Here is a 16,211-nt window from a genome sequence, read left to right as displayed (position 1 = left end):
TGCAGTACCTCATAATGCTGCAGACTGAGCACATGTGTGCAAGCCCTCCCCTTCAACACATTCAGAACTCTTTCCCATGCCCTCCCCAAACTCCACCCGTGCATTCCTTTCTGTATTCTGGGACTTCTCACTTTCCCGGGCACCCCACCCCGCAGACATCTTCACAAACGATAGTTGGACTTATGCTCAGCTCTGAAAGTCGGCCCTCCCCTAGTACCTCCTCTCCCCTGAGAATGTGCATTTTTCTGTATGTGTGTGCTGTTGTGGTTTTTTTGTTTTGCAATAAACGCAAAGTTATTTGAAAGATAAGCACTCTTTATTTGTTTCCATGCAAGTTATGCTAGCAAAAGGCATCAGCAAATACAGAAGCACTGTAATCTTTTGCTTACATTGAATCCTTGGCCTGAACAATTGCAAGTGCTTCTTGGCCTAACAAAACTCAACTTCATTAAGCATTGCCGTCCCAAGCATAGCAAAAAATGTTACTGGTTCTCATCTTCCAAGTGTTGCCTCGAAGCCTCCCTGATTTGAATTGCCCCCTGTTATGCCCCTCTAATAGCTCCGGTATCTGGCTGCTCAAAAGCAGCAGCCAAACATTCTGCCTCAGCAGTCCACCCCTGAGCAAACTTTTCGCCCTTCCCCTCACAAATATTATGCAACATGCAGCAATGACTATGGGAATATTTTCCTCACTGAGGTCTAACCTCCCATAAAGGCATCACCTGCGGGCCTTTAATCTACCAAATGCACATTCTATGGTCATCCTGCACCTACTCAGCCTATTGTTAAATCACTCCTTACTGCTATCTAGGTTTTCCCGTGTACGGCTTCATGAGCCATGGCATTAAGGGGTACGCCAGGTCTCCCAAGATCCCTGTGGGCATTTTGACATCCCCTATGGTGATCTTCTGGTCTGGAAAGAAAGCCCCTGCTTTCTGTAAAGGCTGGTGTTCCTGAAGATACGTGCATTATGCACCTTCTCGGACCACCACGTATTGATGTCAGTGAAACGGCTGTGGTGATGGACAAGCATCTGCAACACCATGGAGAAGTCCCCCTTCCTTTTGATGTATTCCATCGCAAGGTTATCCAGAGCCAAATTTGGAATATGCATGCCATCTATCACTCTTCTGCAGTTACGGAAACCCATTTCTGCAAAGCTCTCCACTATTTCATGCACGTTGCCAAGAGTCATGGTCTCTCACTGCAGGATGCGATTAATGGCCCTGCACACTTGCGTTAACGCAGCCCCAACAGTTGACTTCCCCATTCCAAACTGATTCATGACCGAACGGTAGCAGTCTGGAGTAGCCAGCTTCCACACTGCAATCGCCATGCGCTTCTCCACCGTGAGGGCAACTCTCATTTGGGTGTCCCTGAACCGCAGGGCTGGGGTGAGCTCAGCACACAGTTCCAGGAAGGTGGCTTTCTGCATCCAAAAGTTCTGCAGCCACTGCTCATCATCCCAGACCTGCATAACTATGTGATTCCACCACTCAGTGCTAGTTTCCCGAGCATGACATTCCACCATGTTCACTTGTTGCATGAATGTCAAAAGCAATCTAATTTTGCTCCTATCCATGTCGGACAGCACCTCAGACAACCGTGATTCCTGTTGACTTTGGAGCTTCAACACTAACTCCATTGCCATTCACCACAGGCGCTGACTCCATGGGTGCTCTGGGGCTGGAGCACCCACGGGGAAAAACTGGTGGGTGCTTTGCACCCACTGGCAGCCAAGCTCCCTGCCCCACCCCAGCTCACCTCACCTCCGCCTCCTCCCCTGAGCGCGCCGCGTCCCTGCTTCTCCTCCCAGCACTTGATGCCGAAAACAGCTTTTTCGCGATGTAACAAGCTGTGGGAGGGAGGGGGGAGAAGCAGGAACAAGACGCGCTCAGGGGAAGAGGTGGGGCCAGGCCGGGGATTTGGGAAAGGAGTCCAATAGGGGCAGGGAGGGGGTTGAGTTGGGGCGGGGAAGGGGTTGGAATGGGGACGGGGCAGGGGTGGAGTCAAGGCGAGGCCGGGGGTGGGAAGAACCGAAGACATGAACCAAAGACAGAAATTTACGGAATGCTGGGACAGAAAGCAATGCATCGTGGGACACTGAGCCCGGACCCATGATGCACTGCGATCCTCTCTGCCTTCCCACAACACCTACTGGCAGAAAGTGGAGAGCTGAACTGTGGGATAGCTACCCACCGTGTATTGCTCTCACTATCGATGTGACTGCCCCAAGTGTGGATGTGCAATGCTGACAGCGTATGACAGTGTGAACATGCAACAATGATTTTCTTTAAATGCTTTTTGATCATTGACCAAACTCTCGGTGACAAAACTCTGCCAATGTAGACATAACCTTAGAGAGCATTTCTCTTTTAAAACAGTCTCTGACGCCTTTTCTCTTCTTGTGTTTCCACTTGGAAATTTCTAGGCTCCAGTGCTCATCAGCTTCTGGGCAGAGTCATTCAAAGACACTGACCCTGCTAGCTACAAACGCATTGTTCAGCTGGGGTAGAGCAATTCAGTGTTGATGGCCTTTAATGACTCTGTCACTGCTTCCTAGACACAGACTGTCCATTAGGTGTCAAGTGTCAAGAATGAACACTGAAAGCCACACTACAGGTTTCATTCAGACTGGAGGCTGACATGTAACAAGACATTCACTACAGACAGACATCATCTTCCTTTCCAAATGCAAACAGACGGACATCGTACCAAAAGGACTGAAGGTAAAAAATCCATTACAATCTACATACCACACAGACTATGCTGACAGCTTGTGCCACACGCTCTCAAAGAAACTGCGGAATCACCTGATCAACATCCTCTACAGCAAACAGGGACAGATTAAGAATGAGCTCTCAAAAATGGATACTCTCATAAAAAACCAACCTTCCACACAAACTTCCTCGTGGCTGGATTTTACTAAAACTAGACAAGCCATTTACAACGCACACTTTGCTTCTCTACAAAAGAAAAAGGACACTAAACTTTCTAAACTACTACATGCTACAAGGGGCCACAGCAATGGTTCCCTCAACCCACCCAGCAATATTGTTAACCTATCCAACTATACTCTCAGCCCAGCAGAAGCAGCTGTTCTATCTCGGGGCCTTTCCTTCTGCCCCTCCACCCCCACGAACATGATACAGTTCTGTGGTGACCTAGAATCCTATTTTCGATGTCTCCGACTCAAGAAATATTTTCAAAATACCTCTGAACAACATACTAATCCACAGAGACCTCCCTACCAACACTACAGAAAGAGGGATTCTAGATGGATTCCTCCTGAAGGTCGAAACAGCAGACTGGACTTCTACATAGAGTGCTTCCGCCGACGTGAACGGGCTGAAATTGTGGAAAAGCAGCATCACTTGCCCCATAACCTCAGCCGTGCAGAACACAATGCCACCCACAGCCTCAGAAACAACTCTGACATCATAATCAAAAAGGCTGACAAAGGAGGTGCTGTTGTCATCATGAATAGGTCGGAATATGAACAAGAGGCTGCTCGGCAGCTCTCCAACACGAGTTTCTACAAGCCACTACCCTATGATCCCACTGAGAGTTACCAAAAGCAACTACAGCATTTGCTCAAGAAACTTCCTGAAAAAGCACAAGATCAAATCCGCACAAACACACCCCTGGAACCCCGACCTGGGATATTCTATCTACTACCCAAGATCCATAAAACTGGAAATCCTGGGCGCCCCATCATCTCAGGCATTGGCACCCTGACAGCAGGATTGTCTGGCTATGTAGACTCCCTCCTCAGGCCCTACGCTACCAGCACTCCCAGCTACCTTCGAGACACCACTGACTTCCTAAGGAAACTTCAATCCATCGGTGATCTTCCTGATAACACCATCCTGGCCACTATGGATGTAGAAGCCCTCTACACCAACATTCCACACAAAGATGGACTACAAGCCGTCAGGAACACTATCCCCGATAATGTCATGGCTAACCTGGTGGCTGAACTTTGTGACTTTGTCCTTACCCATAACTATTTTACATTTGGGGACAATGTATACCTTCAGATCAGCGGCACTGCTATGGGTACCCGCATGGCCCCACAGTATGCCAACATTTTTATGGCTGATTTAGAACAACGCTTCCTCAGCTCTCGTCCCCTAAAGCCCCTACTCTACTTGCGCTATATTGATGACATCTTCATCATCTGGACCCATGGAAAAGAAGCCCTTGAGGTATTCCACCATGATTTCAACAATTTCCATCCCACCACCAACCTCAGCCTGGTCCAGTCCACACAAGAGATCCACTTCCTGGACACTACAGTGCTAATAAACGATGGTCACATAAACACCACCCTATACCGGAAACCTACTGACCGCTATTCCTACCTGCATGCCTCCAGCTTTCACCCTGACCACACCACACGATCCATCGTCTACAGCCAAGCTCTGCGATACAACCGCATTTGCTCCAACCCCTCAGACAGAGACAAACACCTACAAGATCTCTGTCAAGCTTTCTTACAACTACAATACCCACCTGCAGAAGTAAAGAAACAGATTGATAGAGCCAGAAGAGTTCCCAGAAGTTACCTACTACAGGACAGGCCTAACAAAGAAAATAACAGAACGCCACTAGCCGTCACCTTCAGCCCCCAACTAAAACCCCTCCAACGCACTATTAAGGATCTACAACCTATCCTAAAGGATGACCCAACACTCTCACAAATCTTGGGAGACAGGCCAGTCCTTGCCTACAGACAGCCCCGCAACCTGAAGCAAATACTCACCAACAACCACATACCACACAACAGAACCACTAACCCAGGAACTTATCCTTGCAACAAAGCCCGTTGCCAACTGTGCCCACATATCTATTCAGGGGACACCATCACAGGGCCTAATAACATCAGCCACACTATCAGAGGCTCGTATACCTGCACATCCACCAATGTGATATATGCCATCATGTGCCAGCAATGCCCCTCTGCCATGTACATTGGTCAAACTGGACAGTCTCTACGTAAAAGAATAAATGGACACAAATCAGATGTCAAGAATTATAACATTCATAAACCAGTCGGAGAACACTTCAATCTCTCTGGTCACGCAATCACAGACATGAAGGTCGCTATCTTAAAACAAAAAAACTTCAAATCCAGACTCCAGCGAGAAGCTGCTGAATTGGAATTCATTTGCAAATTGGATACTATTAATTTAGGCTTAAATAGAGACTGGGAGTGGCTGAGTCATTATGCAAGGTAGCCTATTTCCTCTTGTTTTTTCCTACCCCCCCCCCCCCGCCCCTGATGTTCTGGTTTAACTTGGATTTAAACTTGGAGAGTGGTCAGTTTGGATGAGCTATTACCAGCAGGAAAGTGAGTTTGTGTGTGTATGGGGGTGGGGGGGATGTGAGAAAACCTGGATTTGTGCTGGAAATGGCCCACCTTAATTATGCACATTGTAGGGAGAATGGTCACTTTGGATGAGCTATTACCAGCAGGAGAGTGAGTTTGTGTGTGTGGTTTTTGGGAGGGGGATGAGGGGGTGAGAGAACCTGGATTTCTGCAGGAAATGGCCCAACTTTATTATCATGCACATTGTGTAAAGAGTTGTCACTTTGGATGGGTTATCACCAGCAGGAGAGTGAATTTGTGTGGGGGGGTGGAGGGTGAGAAAACCTGGATTTGTGCTGGAAATGGCCCACCTGATAATCACTTTAGATAAGCTATTACCAGCAGGACAGTGGGGTGGGAGGAGGTATTTTTTCATATTCTCTGTGTATATAAAGTCTGCTGCAGTTTCCACGGCATGCATCCGATGAAGTGAGCTGTAGCTCACGAAAGCTCATGCTCAAATAAATTGGTTAGTCTCTAAGGTGCCACAAGTACTCCTTTTCTTTTTGCGAATACAGACTAACACAGCTGTTACTCTGTAACCCAAAATAGAACTCATAAGATGACATAGACATGTTCCACAATCTGTCATAGTTACTGTCTCATCACCCAACAGTAGGTAACGATAAAGTGGCACAAGGTAGATGAGGGAGTAATGAGAACAGAAGGGGCAGTGAGTTTGAAGTCTCCAAACTTTGAGTTCAGTGCGTGATGAGACGCTGTTTTTGGAACAGAGCTAGGAATGGAGAGAACTAGATGAGAGAAGGCATCACATTCTGGGGTGCAATCCAGACCAGTGTGGGGCTGTGTCACCAGCTGCTCTGTAACTCTGGGCGCCACACAATGTTTTGCTCCTGTAGCTCCCGACCTGTGCTGCTCATAACTAGTCTATTAAGATGCAGGTCACACCCTGGGTGTCTGTGTATAGCTGCAGCCCTGATCCTGCAGTTCGCAAACAACACACCAGTCACACTCTAGCTTCCACAAGCCTTGGTTACCAGGGTAATCCCAACACACTCCCAGTCTTGGATTTTCCCCAAAACGTGTGTTCTGCAAAGTCGAGCCCTTTTCTGGACAATTCAGATATTACGAGTCATTGCCCCACGTAAAGAGTCAATATTCAACAGTTTGTTGCCTTAACTGAAGTTACCAAACAGTTCAGTTTATGCACAGCACTGGACTGGTTTGGATTAAAAAAAACAATCAAGTTTATTATCAAAAGATGATATATTGAATGAACTTCAAAGCCTAAGAGATAAAGTTAGAAATGGTTACGAGCAATTAAAAGTGAAAATACACATAAGAGCCTAAAACTTAATCTATCAAGTTTTGGTTCAAGGTCTTGTTTATGATGGCCTTTTTCATGCCCAGTCTTCCAGCAAGATGGAGACTGACCTTTTTCTTTGCCAGGATCTCTTCCATAGACCCAAAAGCGCTGGTGCCTTTGTCTTCTTAGGTGAGAGAGATGACTTGGAGTTCTCCTCTTTCTTTTATAGTCCAGTGAATCTTTGAAGTGGATTTTTCTGAGGGTTTCCCTTGAAAGTAAAGTATATTTAAGCAGAGACTGCCCTCTTTTCACCCCATTGTGTTTGCTAAAATGAAAATTGTTCTGTTTCATGCGATCTCCTCCCCCTGCTATCTTGAAGGTCCCTTTTATTACTTATATGTAAATTGAAGTAAGCAGACATTCCTTGGACCTGTCTAACAATATTTGCATAGGCAGGGCTGTCTGGTTTTGAACGTTTGCTAATAATATCATACAGGGGGTATTCATAACTTTACATATCACCATATCAACCACTGAATTATTAGTTCTCAAACGATACCCTCACAAGCCATATTTTGTACAAAGATTATTACAATGGTGTTGTGGCAGGACCAGCTCGCTCTTGCCTCTGCTCAAGCCCACAAACAGCGTAGAGCCCTTTTTGCTGGTAAAACACCCCATGCACTTTATTAACAATATTTGTTTCCACCACCCTTACACACCAAATAGCCTTAACCCCTACAGTCCTAGGGAGCGTAAGGCAAGGAGGGGAGAGAGATCTCTCTCTCCAGGGTATCTTTTTGCAACCCCCTTTCCCATATGGCCTTTTAGTTCTCAGCCCATCAATTAGGCACAGCTCTTCTTAATAAGGTCTGCTCTAGTAATCAGTTAAGAGTTGTAGTGGCTCAGCTGCTGTTGCCCAGCACTCTGTCACAGGTGTGTAGTGTGGTGAATACAAGGGTGCTTTCGGTCACAGAAGGACAGAGCAACATTATGATATTATAGTCCTCTATTGATGGATTATTAGCTACTAGTAATAAATGTAAGAAGGGCCTCTATAATCAACATATTGCACCAGAATATATGGAAAAAAACCAGGATATATCAGAGACACAAAGAGGAAAAAAAAATCTCTAATATCATCTGATAAACATGAAGAGCTAGGAGACAAGTTGATTTGACTCCTGTGTGTCATGGACATGCTTTTTGTAAGTTTTTGAGGCATCATGCATGGAGTACATCTGAAAAATGGGGACAAGGCAGCAATCATACTTTGCCAAGAAGCAGCAGCAAGGTGTGAATAGTAAGTAATACTGGTTACAATAAAGCCTTTACACACGTGTACAAGTTGTAAACTCTAGTGGTTCCCAACTGGTATTGCTGGCACTCTCTCTTGGGTGTCACCTCCCTCTTGAACAATGTCCTAACACAACAGCAACCATCTCATCTTCTTTCAGTCCATTTTCTTTCATTCCCCCCGGCCCCTTCTTTCTTTCCTTTCTTCCTCATTTTTTTTCTTCTGACTCTTCTCCTCTCAATAACTTCTCTGTTAACTCCAATCCTCCAGTCTCCTGAAGACTATATGCTTCAGGGTGAGAGGGGAATCCACTGAGGGGAATCCAGAGGAAAGTCACATGTGCAGAAATGAGAGGCCATCAAAGCCTGCAGTCTTTTACATGCCAGCTACTCCTGCAGCCAGTTACCCTAGGGGCCACAATGGGAGCTTTACCATGCAACAACATGTTTACGGCATGTGCTGGGTGAATGGATCTGGGGTCCCTGCAGCTTCACTGATCTTCACTGTTCTTCTCTTTGGTCCTCCACTCCTCTTGAGCTTGTCTGGAGCACCCAGGTAGGAGACACCAACCAACAGAAGATATACAAACCAGAATACTATCAAAAATATTTCAAAACACCAAATGTCAGGCAGCTTCTAGAATTGGCTTTTCTCACTGTCTACTGAAACCGTGTGAATTCATACAAACTATAAAGATGGCAGGGGAACATGAGCATCTGACAGAATTAGCATTAACAGATTGTGCCAAAACCCTTTTTCACAATCAGCACAAGTTCCAAAAGACACTTGCAGAACAAGGAGCTGTATCACATATGGAAAAAAATCTACGTATGAGGATTCATGACAAGTCAAATATGGTTTCACTTGAGAAAAGATAAAATGCAGACTAAGAGATGCATTATTCTCATAGCTATTCAGTGGTGTATAGACACATCTACTGCATTTATGAAGTGATTTCATAAGACTTGTCTACTGATATTAACGAAAGGATGAATCTCTTGACATCTGCTGATAAGAATGCAGTTATCACTGAAGATCTAAAAGGAACTCAATAAAATACCATTCCTAAAGTGGGAAAGTATACGAAATAGGAATATAGAGACTGCATTTGAAACTGAAGAGATGTGCAAAAAGATGGAAAAAAATTACCAGAGATTATGTCAGTTATGTTACATAGTGATTACATAATTACACGGGTGATTCATGCCATTCATAACAGAGAAGCGGGACTGTGAAGAGAAATTGAACCATACTATTGCATAACTGCTATATAGCTCATCTGACTCATCATTGAGCATACACAGCCAGGTAGCATCATTAACCAAAAATGCTTTCTTCTACCTTCAGCTTGCTAACAACTTCACACCTTCTGAAGAAGGACCATGCTACAGAGTCCTTAACATTTGTTACTCAGAGAGAGCATTATTACAACTCCTGTATCTGTGTCTGAAGATGGAAGCAATGCAAAATACAGCAGACCATGGTCCCCCTTTAGTGAAACAGGCCTCTGTGGCACAGCATCACTGAGCTCCGACCCCGCCACAGGTTTCCAGTCTGGTTCTAGGTCATGGTCCTCATCTTCCAAGCCATCAATCGATCAGGACTCAGCTACTTCAGCAAGCACATCTCTATGCACATCCTGCCCAGATATCTTCACTCCTCTGGAACAATGCAGCAGACAAAGTGAAGGACAAAGCATTTAAGCTTTCTGGGTAGAGGGATTCTACTGTGAAATGAGCTTCTGGAGGAAACTAACTCGGACTGTGACAAGTGTCTAGGGCATGCTGCCAGACCCTTCTCTTAGAGAGTTCCCCATCACAGCCAGAATGACTTAAAAATGTCTATCTATCTATCTGGTTACCTCAAGTAAAACTTGCCATAGCCCTGGGAGAAGATTCCACAAAGCTATTCGTATGCAGATCTAATTTACCTGGGAAGCACTTAGAAAGCACAGTCATGGTGCTACAGAAAACCATGACAGAGATAAAGATTACCCCCTTATTGCTTAGACTATTTATATTAGAAAATCTGTATGCATTAACAGGAGATACACTTAGATGGTCACCATCATAATAGTAAATTAAATAAGTGAACAACAGGTCTATTTGCTTTAACAGAAAGATGTACTATACAATGTGCATTACTCAATTACCTGTGCTGGCACTTGTCATAAATATAAAAGGGAAGGCTAACCACCTTTAAATCCCTCCTGGCCAGAGGAAAAACCCTTTCACCTGTAAAGAGTTAAGAAGCTAAGATAACCTCGCTGGCACCTGACCAAAATGACCAATGAGAAGACAAGATGCTTTCAAAGCTGGAGGGGGAGAAAAAACAAAGGGTCCTGTCTGTGTTTGTGATGCTTTTGCTGGGACCAGAGCAGGAATGCAGGTCAGAACTCCTGTAAAGAGTTAGTAAGCAATCTAGTTAGATATGCGTTAGATTCTGTTTTGTTTGAATGGCTGATAAAATAAGTTTTGCTGAATGGAATGTATATTCCTGTTTTTGTATCTTTTTGTAATTTAAGGTTTTGCCTAGAGGGATTCTCTATGTTTTGAATCTGACAACCCTGTAAAGTATTTAAGGTATTTTACAGAGGTGATTCTTTTACTTTTTCTTTAATTAAAATTCTTCTTTTAAGAACCTGATTTCTTTTTCATTGTTCTTAAGATTCAAGGATCTGGGTCTGTGTTCACCTATGCAAAAAGGTGAGGATTTTTATCAAGCCTTCCCCAGGAATGGGGGTGTAGGGCTTGGGGGGGATTTCGGTGGGAAAGTCGTTTCCAAGTGGGCTCTTTCCCTTTTCTTTGTGTAACACTTTGGTGGTGGCAGCTTTTAACCTAAGCTGGTAAGAATAAGCTTAGGGGGTCTTTCATGCAGGTCCCCACATCTGTACCCTAGAGTTCAGAGTGGGGAAGGAACCTTGACAGCACTGATTAAATGAAAAAGTAAAAAAAAACAAGTTACATCCCTCACAATACCAATCACCAAACATTAGCCCACTAACCCCACAACTTATCACACTGACACAACAACAGCCTAACTCATTCAATTTCAATTCAACAACACTATCACACATCAAAGAACTGACTGTCACATTGCAAAGCAAAACTTTCATTTCAATCTTCCAAAGGTACATTTCTAATAAAATTTGGGCTAAATTGTTATTTAACAATCTGCCAGAGAAGACCAGGGAATGAACTGTGATTCAGACAGTCATAATTCATTTCCAGGTTCAGTCCTAGCTTCAGGGAAAGCAATCAGCTACTGGCCTGTTACAGTATCAGATTGTTTCCCACTTCACACCACCTCAGCCGTGCTGCCTGCCATATTGGAGCAGATGACCCACTCCTACCCCTGCCCAACCTCTCTCTGTCCAACTGTACAGCAGGGGCAGCAGTAACCCAAAAGAAGGGAAGCCCACTTCAAACCTCCTTTAACTATTTAGTTCTGGTGCTCCTAGATGATTGAAACCCTTTAGTACAACAAAGGCAGCTTAGCAATTCTCCATCCAGAAAACCACTCAGTTTCCTCTTAAAGCATGCTATTAGCATGCAATTGCTGCTCTCTAACCAATGCAGGTTAGCAGCATTTCTGGATCCCCATGTTTGACCAAACAATTCCTGCTACTGCTATTCTCCAACCACTTTCAAATGCCTTATCTCCCTACCCATTCTTTCCCTCCCGCACACTTCTTTATCCCCACTCCCTGACAATTTCTGGGAGAAAGCACTCAGGAATTAAGAATTAATCAATTTTAGGATTCTTTCCTTCCTAGCAGTACTGTGCTGCTTCAGATTCTTGCTTTCTTTTAGACTGCTGATTCTCTAGGCCACTACCCACTTCCGCTTAGCTGCTGAGACTTCCTAGCTTGCTGAAATTTTGACCTCCTGTCCCTCATGTAGACTGTTTTGCTTGAGGAGGAAAGTTCTACCCTTTAACGAATATGCGTAATGAGTAATTAAACTCACTTTTTTCCCCTTCCCAGTTTTGCCTGGTAGTCAAAACTGCAAACTATACCATTTCTTCATATAAAATTACATCATCATAAAACTGCAAAATTTCAACATAAATGCTTCTTCTCCATTCCAAAGAACGGTGCACTTTCACCGGAACCAGCCTGCAGCAAATTTCGAAATCTGCAAATGAGATCTTAAAACTGTTTACAAAACTATCTGCACTTGTGCGAACACCTTGTTATGAAATCTCCACAATTGGTAACCAGACTCAACAGGAGGAGGTAACAACATTAGGATTTCTTTATTGAACATTCCATCAAGTGTGTTATCAAAGACTCATACTTAATTAGCAAAAAATAATACCATGAAAATGAGAAAATGTTAAAATGACACCCAATCAGCCCTTAGTTCCGAGACTGGAAAATCCAACCTTCCTTTCAAATACTCCATGTTCCCCAAGAGGGCTGCACAAACTCCATCCTACTGACCTGTTTGATGAAGGTGATCTCTAGCCAGCTCAAATAAACGCATGTGCATGTTTGTGATGGGGTTAAAGGAGCCACACGCAAGGAGAACAAGAGGTAGCCGGCTCTTCATCATGACCGATACTGCACACCAAGATCTTGACCGGCATTTCACCCTAAAGGAAAAATAACTATTAAAATAACTCTTGCCTCAGAGAGGTATTCCACAGCTGTTTCTCACAATAATAAATAATGAATTACCATTTTCAGAACTGCCCATCATTGGAACATTAGTAAAATGTCAAGAGATCAGCAGACAGCACCATCAGAATATATGCCAGGTGAGTATTAAATCAAAACACCCTATATTTGTACAGAAATTAAATCTATGGACACACCCCTAATAATGTTCTGGAAACAGAAAAGTTAGGAAAGTAATGCTACCAGAAAATAAAAGGTCTTCTGAACAAAATAATTGCTCTTGAGAGCGATCACCAAAACCTTCATGATCTTAATGTTTTTTACAAAACATACATTTTTGCATCATGACAGGTTTCAGAGTAGCAGCCGTGTTAGCCTGTACTCGCAAAAAGAACAGGAGTACTTGTGGCACCTTGGAGACTAACAAATTTATTTGAGCATAAGCTTTCGTGAGCTCACACACACCCAGCCCTCTGACCTGACCCCTGCACCCCCCACACAACCCAGCCTCCTGCCCTGACTCTGCACCCCCCACAACCCCAGCCCTGACTCCTGCACCCCCCACATACCCAGCCCCCTCATGCCCCATGTCCTAACTCTTGCACCCCCCACATTCCCATCCCCACCCCTTGCACCAAATGGGAGCTTCCCAGGTAAGCACTCCACACCCAAACCTCTTGCCCCAACCCTGAGCCCCCTCCTTCATTCTAGCTCCTGGCCAGACCCTGCACCCCAACCCCCAGCCCTGTGCTCAGTGCACTCCCACCCTCCGCTCAGTGCAGAGAGAGAGGAAGAGAATGGGCTAGAACCAGGGAGAAGATAGGTACCCACTCTATGTGGGTAGGGCCGGGATCCCAGACCGGCAGCGGGCTAAGCGGGGCTGGCAGCCAGAACCCTGGCTGGCAGGAGCCGGTGGACTGAACCCCAGACCAGCAGCGGGTTGAGTGGCAGCAGGCTGAGCCGCTCAGCCCCTTGCCAGCCAGGGTCCTGGCCGCCGGCCCCGCTCAGCCTGCTGCTAGCCTAGTTGAACGGAACCCCAGGCTGGCAGCGGGCTGAGTGGGCCAGCAGCATAAGATCAGCATTTAAATTTAATTTTAAATGAAGCTTCTTAAATATTTTGAAACTCTTTTTTACTTTACATATGACAATAGTTTAGTTATAGAACATATAGACTTATAGAGAGAGACCTTCTAAAAACGTTAAAATGTATTAATGGCACGCAAAACCTTAAATTAAAGTGAATAAATGAAGACTCGGCACACCTCAAAGGTTGCCAACCCCTGATCTAGACCATCCCTGACAGGCATTTATCTACCCTGTTCTTAAAAATATCCAATGACGGAGATTTCACAACCTCCCTACACAATTTATTCCAGTGCTTAACCACTCTGACAGTTAGGAAGTTTTTTCTAATGTCCAAGTTAAACAGCCATTATTGCAATTTAAACCCATTGCTTCTTGTCCTATCCTCAGAGGTTAACACGAACAATTTACTCCCTCCGCCTTTTACGTACTTAAAAACTGTTATCATGTCCCCCCTCAGTCTTCTCTTCTCTAGGCTAAACAAACCCGCAGACTAGAATGGGAGAATTACTTCCTGTGCCTTGCTTACAAAACTCCTGCTAATACCAAAAAATCAATCATCATTCTGGGATATATGAACGTTACAGAGTTAAATATGTGTCAGCAGTGTAAGTGTACTCCCTATGCCATTATCTAAATCACTGATGAAGACATTGAACAGAATCGGATCCAGAACTGAGCCCTGAGGGACCCCACTTGATATGCCATTCCAGCTTGACTGTGAAGCACTGACCACTACTCTCTGGGAAGAGTTTTCCAGCCAGTTATGCACCCAACTTATTGTAGCTTCATCTAGGTTGTATTTCCCTAGTTCAGCGGTTCTCAAACTAGGGCCGCCGCTTGTTCAGGGAAAGACCCTGGTGAGTTGGACAGGTTTGTTTACCTGCCGCGTCCACAGGTTCAGCCGACTGCGGCTCCCATTGGCCGTGGTTTGCCGCTCCAGGCAAATGGGGGGTGCAGGAAGGGCAGCAGCACATCCCTTGGCCCACGCCACTTCCTGCAGCCCCCACTGGCCTGAAGCGACAAATCGTGGCCAGAGGGAGCTGCGATTGGGCGAACCTGCAGACAAGGCAGATAAAAAAAACGGCCCAGCCAGCCAGGGGCTTTCCCTGAACAAGCGGCGGCCCTAGTTTGAGAACCACTGCCTTAGTTTGTTTATAAGAAGGTTATGTAAGACAGTATCAAAAGCCTTACTAAATTCAAGATATACCACATATACCACTTCCCCCCATCCACAATGCTTGTTATCCTATCAAAGAAAGCTATTAGATTGGCTCTAGACTGTTCTCAATGGTAGCAGATGACAGAACGAGGAGTAATGGTCTCAAGTTGCAGTGGGGGAGGTTTAGATTGGATATTAGGAAAAACTTTTTCACTATGAGAGTGGTGAAACACTGGAATGCGTTACCTAGGGAGGTGGTAGAATCTCCTTCCTTAGAGGTTTTTAAGGTCAGGCTTGACAAAGCCCTGGCTGGGATGATTTAACTGGGAATTGGTCCTGCTTCGAGCAGGGGGTTGGACTAGATGACCTTCTGGGGTCCCTTCCAACCCTGATATTCTATGATTCTATTATTGGTTTGACATGTTTGTCAACAAGGGTTGTAGCATGATTCAGGGATATAGTTACAGCACAGCTAGATCCATCTACACAGCAAGTCAAACCTGTGTTCAGGTTCTCCAACATGATTATTGTTGTAGTGTAGTTGACCCTTAATGATCCATAATGAGGAAGCCTCTTCTCCCCTTCACCGCCCGTTTTTACTCAGAACAGCTTAAATGTAATGATATGGCAATAAATATATTAAGCAGTACACATTTGCTGCTAATTTTTAAAGAAAACTATATAACTTGTGTTGACCCTAAAGGTCCTCCAGCAGCTGTCCCACAAGGCCCCATTCCTTGCGACAGTGATCGCTCTGGACTGGTCGCAAAACTTTAAACTTCACTGCCCCGAGGTCACAGAGAACAGATGTAATCCCTGCCCCCCATCCCCCTGCATGTTTTTGAAATGCTGAGCAAGGGGGATGTTGCTGCTTTGGGGAGCCCCCAGGTAAGCACTGCCCAGAGCCCGCCTCACTCTATCCCAACCCCCTCCCACACCCAAATTCTGCTGCTGGGGTGGGAGGAAGGTGCGTAGCCAGATAGGGAACCTGCTGGCCCTGCCAACCCCTCCCGCCAGCAGCTGCAGGGGTCCCGGGCTGCACAATGCTGCTCCCCTGACCACCAAGCACCCAGGCTTCCCTCCCCAGATACCCCCCCCCCAAGTTTTAGTCAAGGGTAAATAGTAAAAAAGTCATGGACAGGTCACAGGCTGTGAATTTTTCTTTACTGCCCATGACCTGTCCATGACTTTTACTAAAAATACCAGTGACTAAAACGTAGCCTTAATTACTCAAAGTTTTATATTAATAAGCAATCTATTTGTCATAAAACATTTCCTGAATCTTTTTTGTTATCTGTATTGTTACAGACATACTTGCTGACATATTTGAAATAAATTACCAAAATAATTGAAACTGGCATAATTACATTGTGTAGTTTTGACAAATAAAATATGCAGAATTTTAAAATA

At 44.9% G+C, this 16,211-nt stretch overlaps 1 protein-coding gene across 3 annotated transcripts in view; it reads right to left on the bottom strand.

The window, feature by feature from the left end:
- NMNAT3 (nicotinamide nucleotide adenylyltransferase 3) overlaps positions 1-16,211 on the bottom strand; it is a 76,954-nt gene that overhangs the window by 39,166 nt on the left and 21,577 nt on the right. For all 3 annotated transcript variants that reach the window (XR_012160808.2, XM_073359985.2, XM_073359987.1), the window contains one exon: positions 12,380-12,531. Coding sequence is in view for 2 of the 3 variants with exons in the window: in XM_073359985.2 (XP_073216086.1) it covers positions 12,380-12,531 (152 nt within the window). In the remaining variant the exon portion in view is untranslated. The remainder of the gene's footprint in view (positions 1-12,379; positions 12,532-16,211) is intronic.

Source organism: Lepidochelys kempii, chromosome 9, assembly GCF_965140285.1.
Source record: "Lepidochelys kempii isolate rLepKem1 chromosome 9, rLepKem1.hap1, whole genome shotgun sequence".
Lineage (NCBI taxonomy): Eukaryota > Metazoa > Chordata > Testudines > Cheloniidae > Lepidochelys > Lepidochelys kempii.
Note: the sequence above shows the minus strand (reverse complement) of the source record. Positions and strands in the feature narration are given on the sequence as shown.